Source organism: Sinocyclocheilus grahami, unplaced genomic scaffold, assembly GCF_001515645.1.
Source record: "Sinocyclocheilus grahami isolate Dianchi unplaced genomic scaffold, SAMN03320097.WGS_v1.1 scaffold208.1, whole genome shotgun sequence".
In the NCBI taxonomy this organism is placed as follows: Eukaryota; Metazoa; Chordata; class Actinopteri; order Cypriniformes; family Cyprinidae; genus Sinocyclocheilus; species Sinocyclocheilus grahami.
Window position 1 is genome coordinate 711,240 of NW_015505387.1, and position 12,138 is coordinate 723,377.

Genomic DNA, 12,138 nt, shown 5'->3' on the forward strand with positions numbered 1-12,138 from the left:
TATATTTATTTATTTATTTATTTATTTTATTTTATTTTTTTGGAAATGTCATATTATCAAGTCAAATGGGTTGACAATGCCGTTTTATGTTGACTTTAATGTCTATTTTGCTGCTAGTGTTTTATCTGCAACTCTTTTCTTCTCAGATTAGTCAAAAGACTTCCTCTTAGATGCTTTGTGCAGATTTTCTAAGAGAAGAAAGAGCCTTTTCTCCATCTCTTAGCTGTTGATCTCTCATCACCTGCCTTTTAAAATTCATGTGAAGAATCAGAGACAGGAACACACTTCTTATTGTAATGTATTCATTAAGGCTCAGTTCCAAGTTCAGGCTAGTGTGATGATATAAGCCTGCCTTGCTCGCAAATGTGTCCACTCAATGGCAAACAATTTTTTTTTTTTTTTCAAAAACATGCAGCCTTGGTGAGCATAACATTGCAAAAACTTAACAACGTCAAACTTCTGAACAACAATATTATATTCTTAGAGGAAGGCAGAGCAGAATTAAATAATTAAACTACATACCGTACTTTTAAGGCATGGTTTTAAAAATGGTCATGTAAAACCTTTACTAACAGAGAAAGAAATGAACTGCCTCAAAAGTGTTAAAAATGGTATACTTCATAGCTGTATTCAAGTCTCTAATGCTTAGCTAAAAAGCAAGGAAATAGTGTTTTCAAATGTGGTGGTTGATGTGCTGCATATGTGAAGCTGCGGCTGCAGAGGCGGCACGTCTGCATGTAGTTGTAGTGTATCTGTATCATAGAGACAGGCATTGCATCCATCAGTGTGACAGCACTTAAGTTGCATAAGCTGCATTATTTAATACACCGCAATGTCAAAAACTGTGACTGACATGAGCAGAAGGCAGGTATGTGGAGTTTGTGCATACATGTTATAGAGCACATGTTGCTGAGATAGGTTAGCTAAAGTCGAAATATTTATAACTAGCTACCTGAATAATAACAGCTAGTTGAATGGCACTACCTCCCCCTCGAGTATTGAGATACACTGGCAGCCAAAGGTTTGGAATAGTTACATGTATTTACATGTCTTTTAATAAATTACATTTTAAAATATATTAAAATAGAAAACAGGTATTTTTAATTGTAATAATATTTCACAATATTACTTTTTACTGTATTTTTGATCAAATAAATACAGGCTTGGTGAGCATAAGAGACATCTTTCAAAAACACTAAAATATCTTTTATTTTAAACTTTTGTCCTCCACTGTTGTTACTGCACGTACAGATATTTGAAGTGTTTGCATTTATGTTTGTGTACTTGAGTTGAGCGTGTTTCTGCCCTAATGTGTGATAGATTGCTAATTGTACTTCCTCTGTGTGTATATGTATATGTGTTTGTTCAGTGCATGGAGGTTGGAGCGAGTGGAGTAAGTGGTCGCCATGCGGAGCCGACTGCACCATGTGGAGGAGCAGGGAATGTACCCAACCTACACCCAGCACCGGTGGGAAGGACTGCCAGGGCCTGGATCTTCAATCCCTCAACTGCACCAGTGAGCAGTGCCCACAGAGTGAGTACCACCATCTCTGTCCCTTGATTAATCAATCGATTAAAACACAGGCTTCCTTTATTGATCACTAAATGTGATGTGAAGCCTGGAATGCATCAGTGAGAGCAGTGGTGTATTGTAACGAAGTAATAACAGATGGTTAATTTTCCACTCAAGTCGAGTCTGGGGCGTGCGATACAGCATCGTCTGCGATAATATGGTAAGTGTCGTAATGATGTGCGATCTGACATTATCAGTATATCACAGAGAGTGCACGCACATGATTTATTAGTCTATTAAAACTCAAAATTCAACACATTCTAAATTGTAGATGGCAAAAATGCTTTTGTATGCTTTTTTATGTTTATATAATTTAATATAGTTAACTTAATCTATATCACACAACGAGTAGCCTACCGTTTTTCTGCAAATATCAGCATGAACACATTTAATAATCATTTTATACAAGTTCAGTAAAGCAATAAGTGACTTACATTTTAGACATAATATTGCTTGTTTTTGCTCAATTTTGCCAACGAAAATAGTTCCAAAGATCACAGCACTGTTTTGCGTCTCTGAGCAATGGACGGTGTTTACTTATTGAATGAATCAGCTTTTTGAACTAATCGGTTGATAAAAATGATTCAGTGAAATCTGAATTCAGTGATTCAGATTTGTTCCTGAATTAATCAGTCATTTGAATGAATCGGTTGAATCTCAATGACTCACTCATTAACAGTCACTTGCTGCCACCTACTGGCGGTTTTAATTTCACATTTAGACTATTTTGTTCATGTTTTCAATTATTTCAAATATCAGCATTCAACGTTAAAAACAAAACATTATTTATCCATCTGTAACTGCAGGTTAAATGGATCAATGTCCCCTCTGAGATACATAAACTGTGTAAATACATCTAAATCCTATTTCAGATACAGATTCCAGAAATGTTTTCTTACGTTGGAATGAAAGACACTAAGTACTTGATGAAGTGCTTCTTATTCTTACCCAAAAATACAAAATGGAAGAAAGAGTTAAAACTGAACACAATCTTGCTACTCAAGCCATGTATGAATTTTTTTTATATATATTTATTTGCTCCTTTTCCATTTTGCATTTACTTGTACTTTTACGTTCAGTGCTTAAGTATGTTTAAGATTTAAAAAATACTTTTCATACCCAAGTACAATAAATATCACATACTTTAAGACTTTTACTCAAGTAATATTCTAAACGGTGACTTCAACTTCTACCGAAGTCATTTTCTGGTAAGATATCTGCACTTTTACTTGAGTATGGCTTTCAGGTACTTTATACACCACTGAGTGAGAGTCCCATTAACTAGCAGACAACGGGAGGGAAGAATCTGGGAAGGGCACCTTGGAGGTCTACATTAACGCACTTTGCTTAGTATTTCAGGCAGGGTTTGTGTATCGTTGGGTCATGTTTTTTGCAGGAAGGTCACTTTTCCAGATCAGAGATTCTTGAGTTGTCAAAGGTCTTGATGTCCCCTGGGTTATGTCCCCTCTGTTTATTTTCCAGCTTTTCTTTCCGCACACAACCTTTCCTGTTCCTGTTTTTCGTCTGTTCTTTTTATGATTTTAAACCTCTCAGTCCTGCAGCCGCTGTTGCCATAGTACCACAGCAGCACTGAAATGGGCGTCCTCTGGAGCAGCAGTGTTATTGCCGTTCTTCTGATGATTGTTTTTGATATCAGAGCTTCTGGTGGCCGTTATCAACTGTTTGTGCGAGAAACGATTGGTTCAAACAAATGCCAGAGGGCAGACTGTGGAGAAGTCACAGCTTTGTGTGATTTCAGTTTTGTGTGGGGCAGAAGAGCTTCTAGAGCATATGGTTTAATGTGCTTTCACAGCTCTACATTCTTTATGTGCTAAAAGTGTTGCAACTTGAAAAATCCTACTTGAAATATGACTTTTAAATCTTGAATAGTTTGTGTTGACCAGAAAGTTTAAAATGCTGAAATTGGAATGAATGTATTTGTTTGTGTACTATAATGCATCACCAGAAGTTTAGGGTTGGTAAGATTTTATGTTTTTCTCTTATGATCACAAAGGCTGGATTTAAATGAAAATGAAGTATAAAAGCATATAGTATACAAAAACATGATTCATCAGAAATCATTCTATTATGCAGATTTGCTGCTCAAAAACATTTCTTATTATTAATGTTAAAAAATTAATTTTGTGCTGCTTAATATTCTTGTGGAAACATGATACTTTGGAAACCATGATTCTTTGATAAATGTAAAAGTTTAAAAATCACAGCATTTATTTAAAAAAATGTTTAAAATGTTAAAAATTGGTATAAAAAAATTGTTACATTACAAAATGTCTTTATTGTTGCTTTTGAGCAATTTAATGCATCTTCCGTACCCACTGTAAATTTAAGGGGGTCTGAATACTTTCCGTACCCACTGTACATAAATGATGTTACAAGTGCAAATAAATGGTGATATAGTTCGGCTACATTCTCTGCGGCTTGGATAGTGATAAACAGGTTGAGTTCGTTTTAGTACATATTTCTTCTTCTTGCCTATGATACTTAAATATTCCTAGAAGTTGTATAGTACTGTATACAAATGTATTCAGTGTGAACTTGCAAAAACCACTTTTGAATCCAATAAAAAAAATTGAATTCATTTATTTGAACAAAATAATTTAGCACCCTCCTCTGGCCATGCAAAGAATGCAACTCTCATGTGCTTTAACACATTAACAATTGTGTTCATAGTCAAACAAGCAGCAAAGGGTCTGAATATTTAGGACCATGTGATATTTCAGTTTTTCTTTTTTAATAAATCTGCAAAAATGTCAACAATTCTGTGTTTTTCTGTCAATATGGGGTGCTGTGTGTACATTAATGAGGAAAAAAAATTAACTTAAATGATTTTAGCAAATGGCTGCAATATAACAAAGAGTGAAAAATTTAAGAGGGTCTGAATACTTTCCGTACCCACTGTACATAAATGATGTTACAAGTGCATATAAATGGTGATATAGTTCGGCTACATTCTCTGCGGCTTGGATAGTGATAAACAGGTTGAGTTCGTTTTAGTACATATTACTTCTTCTTGCCTATGATACTTAAATATTCCTAGAAGTTGTATAGTACTGTATACAAATGTATTCAGTGTGAACTTGCAAAAACCACTTTTGAATCCAATAAAAAAAATTGAATTCATTTATTTGAACAAAATAATTTAGCACCCTCCTCTGGCCATGCAAAGAATGCAACTCTCATGTGCTTTAACACATTAACAATTGTGTTCATAGTCAAACAAGCTTGTGCAACTTGAAGTGTTTACACTGACTTACTTGTATGCATATATTTTGGCCATATCACAGTTGAATTATTCACCCCGTCTGTCATCCAAAGCGCTTCGTGTGATATCAGCTGTGAAGAACCGCAGTTTAAAGGCCTCCCATAGAGACAGCAGAACAACAGAAAAAGCTGCACTTTTAATGTCTCGCCCTGTAATTTACCCACTGGTTATCATGAAATGTGGTGAGCTGGACACTTGTTCTTTATTAACAGTTAATTTGGGGCTGTTTCACTCCCAGCAGAAATCAGGGACTCGTCTCGGCAACTTGCTTCACGTGCTATTCTGTTTAATCTCGCTACGGCCATGACTGTTGCTGATACGGCTCGTCAACAGAAAGAGACAGAGATAAAGAGAGGCAGAGTGTGAGCAAACACTCCCATTAGTATGTGCAGAAGTAGAGGTCAAGGGTAAAGCGTTTGTATTCCCCATGCTGCGAGTCGATACGGTTCTAGAAACCTTAGCTTTTCTACTAAGGGCCACATGGAGACATGTCCAATCATAGCATCATCTCAAACCACCCCAGCATATTTGCAGCGTTGAGATTTTGCAATATTGAATATTGCAACCTGCCAGCCGAGCCCAAGGCCTAGTTATTATCATTAGATGTTTACGTTCCTCTGTTCTGGGAGGTTGCTCTTGCAGTTGGGATGTTATTAATTGGCCCATGTTGCTCAAATTAAAAGCACAGAAGCTGGTACGATAGCAGCCATGGAGCAATTTACTCAGCTGGGGGTCTGGCCAAGCAGATGGGCATCATAGTGTTGTATTCACATCCTCTTGGATTAAAGTGTCAGGATTGGCGTTTTATTTTGGGCTGTTCTGCACTGTTAACATACAGTAGTCCCCCTCCAGGAAGTTCTCTTTTTTTGCGCTGGGGTCAAAGGGGAGCCAGTCGAGTCATTCCACTCATTATTTAGGTTTTTGCACATTTCAGATTTTAATGTGAGCCCTCCCGCACGTCATTTACACATGGTCGTACTATCTCAAACTCTTTAAAGCCCACACTTATACAGGCAAAAATCCCTTAAAATTGGAATGCAGGCCGCAGAAAAATTCTTGTCCCAATCTGTTCTCAGCAGATGTCTCTTGCCAGACAATAGACCTGTTTTATACAGTAATGAGCAGAAAATCCTGCCTGCTTTGGCTACTCCGCTGCACAGGAATGTTTTTTTTCCCTTCCACTGAGGCTTTAATTAGTTGTTAGTGGAAACTCTTGTTGAAATAAAAGCAGCATTTAGTGTCCTCGTAATTCAAGGTGAAGATTACCCCTTGAGCACCTGCTATGGGTTAAATGCAAGTTAAAAAGCATAGAAATCCAAAGCAACTGAGTGATTTGAAGAGCATCAGAATGACTGTTCACTCTGTACTGTGGATGTGGTCGAGGAGGACAGGTTGATACTCGTGCTTCCATCATGCACGTGCCATAAATAGAATCAATGTTTTTGTTAAATATGACATGTTTCTAAATCAGCAGTGTTTGTCACATTGGTGCTATAAAAGATATTCCCATCAAAAGCAATTCGCTTTTCAAACAGTGCTTGAGTTATTTTTACCAGGGTTGTGTGAGAATGAAAATATTTATGTTCGACGTATCTGTTGCGGCAGAGATTTTAATAATAAATATTATATTATAATGTATAAAAATATATAATACATTGACCTCATAACAATGACTTCATAATAACATTATGTATTCAGTATTAATAAATAGTTATATTTTTATATCTTATAATTTTCTCTAACCATATGTATACACAATACTGACTTTTATATTTTATGCAATTATCTTTTTATTTTTTATATTAAAAAAATATTAAATACCAATAAATAGTTTTATTTTTATATCATAAATACATTTTTACAAGTCATTTCTTTAGTGTATTTCTAGTGAAAATAAAGTTGCATAATTTATTTTAAGATTTCTAAAGACTAGCATTGAGCTTGCAGCTGATTGGTTGATAGGAATATTGTTCCAGGATATACAAGGGTGTCGATTCAAAATCACGGCCACCAAATAGAATTTTATTAGAGGTGTCTATTGTTTGATTTTTACAAATCAGTGGATAACTACAGTGCGGATGCTGCATAACGCCTCTCATAACCTCCATTCATATAGTCAGGATAATTAACAGTTTGTCACATCACCACCTGGTGAAATTACACCCATGTGTTGCTGGGGAAAAAAGTGATGATAGGAAGGAAAAGTCATGTTGCTGAATTAATGCAGCCTGCACTGATAATCAGGCTAATTTGTGGAATAAAGTAAATAAAGACATTTGAAAGCACTTTGTTTTTAGCCATTTAGGAATAGTGGAAATAACATTGTAACCTTTGAGTGCAAATCTACTCTTTGTCTTTCATACTAAGGGACTAATTCAGTAATACCAATTTTTTCCATTTTTACCACTGTGATAAGATTCCATTTTTGACTTTTTTTGATTACCTCCACATTTTCATCTTCTCATAAATGACCACAAATAACAGTATCGGTTTTGCAACCAATATCTACCTATTAATGCTTCCTGATAACACCACATGCTAGTGTTTTATTAATAGCACAACACAGACAGAGACCCAGCATCAACTTCAACACTGGATCTTCCTGACAGAATTACTACCGTCTCTTACAATTTCGTTGTTACAAGTCTGAACCTGTTTCTGTCAGCCATGATAGGAGAATTGCAGGTTGTTGGCTGTATCCCACCGTGAGAGGAGGGGAGGCACTCTCTGAGATTTACCCACAGGCGGAGTTTAGTCCCCTCAGGTCAGGCCTGACGCCCTGCTGTTAGACAGCACAAGATGTTCAGAGCCCACTCTGTTACACCTCCAGAAACCTGTGTTTCGACACACCTTACATCAGCCTCTGTAACAGCAGGAACATCGCTCGCTCTGTTTTGTGTTGATTACAGCAAAAAGGGAGCAAGGGTGGGGGAATCTGAGACCGAAAGCAGTTCGTCTGCCTTTTCCCCCACCGCCTCCACATCAAGGCGAGGTGAGAGAGAAAGCGCTTGAAAGCGAATCAGAGACGAGGTGCTGTGGAGGCAGAATACTGTCGCGTGGAATCGGGCAGAATCCATCCAATTATAAAAGCTGATTAACTGTGTCAATTAAAGCGTGATGGATGTCTGTTCATTTATTGAGCAGGGCAGAGGGAACGCCAGCCCGGGCTGTAGGCAACTTCAGTGATTGGCTCTTCAATACATCTGTTAGACCTGATAAAAAGTTGCACAAGGAGGCTCTGATACGTGCAAAGAGATTACCAGGTGAAATAAAGCAGGGAGAGGGGGTGAAGGAGAACGGTTCAGCTGGATAGAAGGGGAGAGAAACTTATGGGATGAATTACATCCTGCATTTTGTAGGATGCCAGTGATTGGCACATTAAGCTGTGGATAATATGATGTGATATACTATTTCTGCAATATACATTTTGATAACACTTCTTTATATTGTGAAGAGTAATATATTATATTCTATCTCTCACAGTTGAACATTTAAAAAACAGAAAGTGGAAATTGTTTTTTTCAGTAAGTGTAGTTAACTAAACACACAAAACATACTGTATATCAATTAACCATTTGTAGCTGTGGTTGTATTAAGTGATATAACACACATTCATTAATTTTATATATTTTTTTTTCTAGCATGGGTTTCACTGAGCACTACAGCTTAATGTGTTGGATCATGCATCTGTGTTTATAATATAATTTTATGCACAACTATGTATTTAATATCTGTATTTAATATTTCATCGTTTGTTTAATAATTAATTAGTAATTATTAGTAATTTGGTTATATAAATTGACAAAATGTATTAATTTAATGAATACAATTTTACATTTCACACACACACACACACACACATATTAGTATTAGTATGAGAGGAGGGGAGGCACTCTCTGAGATTTACCCACAGGCGGAGTTTAGTCCCCTCAGGTCAGGCCTGACGCCCTGCTGTTAGACAGCACAAGATGTTCAGAGCCCACTCTGTTACACCTCCAGAAACCTGTGTTTCGACACACCTTACATCAGCCTCTGTAACAGCAGGAACATCGCTCGCTCTGTTTTGTGTTGATTACAGCAAAAAGGGAGCAAGGGTGGGGGAATCTGAGACCGAAAGCAGTTCGTCTGCCTTTTCCCCCACCGCCTCCACATCAAGGCGAGGTGAGAGAGAAAGCGCTTGAAAGCGAATCAGAGACGAGGTGCTGTGGAGGCAGAATACTGTCGCGTGGAATCGGGCAGAATCCATCCAATTATAAAAGCTGATTAACTGTGTCAATTAAAGCGTGATGGATGTCTGTTCATTTATTGAGCAGGGCAGAGGGAACGCCAGCCCGGGCTGTAGGCAACTTCAGTGATTGGCTCTTCAATACATCTGTTAGACCTGATAAAAAGTTGCACAAGGAGGCTCTGATACGTGCAAAGAGATTACCAGGTGAAATAAAGCAGGGAGAGGGGGTGAAGGAGAACGGTTCAGCTGGATAGAAGGGGAGAGAAACTTATGGGATGAATTACATCCTGCATTTTGTAGGATGCCAGTGATTGGCACATTAAGCTGTGGATAATATGATGTGATATACTATTTCTGCAATATACATTTTGATAACACTTCTTTATATTGTGAAGAGTAATATATTATATTCTATCTCTCACAGTTGAACATTTAAAAAACAGAAAGTGGAAATTGTTTTTTTCAGTAAGTGTAGTTAACTAAACACACAAAACATACTGTATATCAATTAACCATTTGTAGCTGTGGTTGTATTAAGTGATATAACACACATTCATTAATTTTATTTTTATTTTTTTCTAGCATGGGTTTCACTGAGCACTACAGCTTAATGTGTTGGATCATGCATCTGTGTTTATAATATAATTTTATGCACAACTATGTATTTAATATCTGTATTTAATATTTCATCATTTGTTTAATAATTAATTAGTAATTATTAGTAATTTGGTTATATAAATTGACAAAATGTATTTATTTAATGAATACAATTTTACATTACACACACACACACACACACATATTAGTATTAGTATAAGTATTATTAATATTAATATTAATATTATTAGTATTATTAATATTAGTATTAATGTTCGTTTTAATTATTATTTGTTTTGGTTATATTAGTGACAACTTATTCATTTTGTTACATAAATTCACAAAATATGTGATATTTATAAAATATATAAATATATAAAACATACAATTTAAACTTGTTTTCAAGTGTTGTCACAGATTTGAGATTTCGCCATGTAGTTTTTAATGTTGTCAGTAATTTAATTTACATTTTTATTTATTTTACGTGGAATAAAGTAAATAAAGACATTTGAAAGCACTTTGTTTTTAGCCATTTAGGAATAGTGGAAATAACATTGTAACCTTTGAGTGCAAATCTACTCTTTGTCTTTCATACTAAGGGACTAATTCAGTAATACCAATTTTTTCCATTTTTACCACTGTGATAAGATTCCATTTTTGACTTCTTTTGATTACCTCCACATTTTCATCTTCTCATAAATGACCACAAATAACAGTATCGGTTTTGCAACCAATATCTACCTATTAATGCTTCCTGATAACACCACATGCTAGTGTTTTATTAATAGCACAACACAGACAGAGACCCAGCATCAACTTCAACACTGGATCTTCCTGACAGAATTACTACCGTCTCTTACAATTTCGTTGTTACAAGTCTGAACCTGTTTCTGTCAGCCATGATAGGAGAATTGCAGGTTGTTGGCTGTATCCCACCGTGAGAGGAGGGGAGGCACTCTCTGAGATTTACCCACAGGCGGAGTTTAGTCCCCTCAGGTCAGGCCTGACGCCCTGCTGTTAGACAGCACAAGATGTTCAGAGCCCACTCTGTTACACCTCCAGAAACCTGTGTTTCGACACACCTTACATCAGCCTCTGTAACAGCAGGAACATCGCTCGCTCTGTTTTGTGTTGATTACAGCAAAAAGGGAGCAAGGGTGGGGGAATCTGAGACCGAAAGCAGTTCGTCTGCCTTTTCCCCCACCGCCTCCACATCAAGGCGAGGTGAGAGAGAAAGCGCTTGAAAGCGAATCAGAGACGAGGTGCTGTGGAGGCAGAATACTGTCGCGTGGAATCGGGCAGAATCCATCCAATTATAAAAGCTGATTAACTGTGTCAATTAAAGCGTGATGGATGTCTGTTCATTTATTGAGCAGGGCAGAGGGAACGCCAGCCCGGGCTGTAGGCAACTTCAGTGATTGGCTCTTCAATACATCTGTTAGACCTGATAAAAAGTTGCACAAGGAGGCTCTGATACGTGCAAAGAGATTACCAGGTGAAATAAAGCAGGGAGAGGGGGTGAAGGAGAACGGTTCAGCTGGATAGAAGGGGAGAGAAACTTATGGGATGAATTACATCCTGCATTTTGTAGGATGCCAGTGATTGGCACATTAAGCTGTGGATAATATGATGTGATATACTATTTCTGCAATATACATTTTGATAACACTTCTTTATATTGTGAAGAGTAATATATTATATTCTATCTCTCACAGTTGAACATTTAAAAAACAGAAAGTGGAAATTGTTTTTTTCAGTAAGTGTAGTTAACTAAACACACAAAACATACTGTATATCAATTAACCATTTGTAGCTGTGGTTGTATTAAGTGATATAACACACATTCATTAATTTTATATTTCTAGCATTCTAGCATGGGTTTCACTGAGCACTACAGCTTAATGTGTTGGATCATGCATCTGTGTTTATAATATAATTAACTATGTATCTATGTATTTAATATCTGTATTTAATATTTCATCATTTGTTTAATAATTAATTAGTAATTATTAGTAATTTGGTTATATAAATTGACAAAATGTATTTATTTAATGAATACAATTTTACATTACACACACACACACACACACATATTAGTATTAGTATAAGTATTATTAATATTAATATTAATATTATTAGTATTATTAATATTAGTATTAATGTTCGTTTTAATTATTATTTGTTTTGGTTATATTAGTGACAACTTATTCATTTTGTTACATAAATTCACAAAATATGTGATATTTATAAAATATATAAATATATAAAAAATACAATTTAAACTTGTTTTCAAGTGTTGTCACAGATTTGAGATTTCGCCATGTAGTTTTTAATGTTGTCAATAATTTAATTTACATTTTTATTTATTTTACTTTTCTCTCTCTCTCTCTCTCTCTCTCTCTCTCTCTCTCTCTCTCTCTCTCTCTCTCTCTCTCTCTCTCTCTCTCTCCCCCTCTC

General features: G+C 36.1%; 1 protein-coding gene across 1 annotated transcript in view; it reads left to right on the plus strand.

The window, feature by feature from the left end:
- unc5a (unc-5 netrin receptor A) overlaps positions 1 to 12,138 on the plus strand; it is a 210,424-nt gene that overhangs the window by 155,377 nt on the left and 42,909 nt on the right. Inside the window, exon 7 of the mRNA XM_016286233.1 lies at positions 1,370 to 1,534. Coding sequence (XP_016141719.1) covers positions 1,370 to 1,534 — 165 coding nt within the window. The remainder of the gene's footprint in view (positions 1 to 1,369; positions 1,535 to 12,138) is intronic.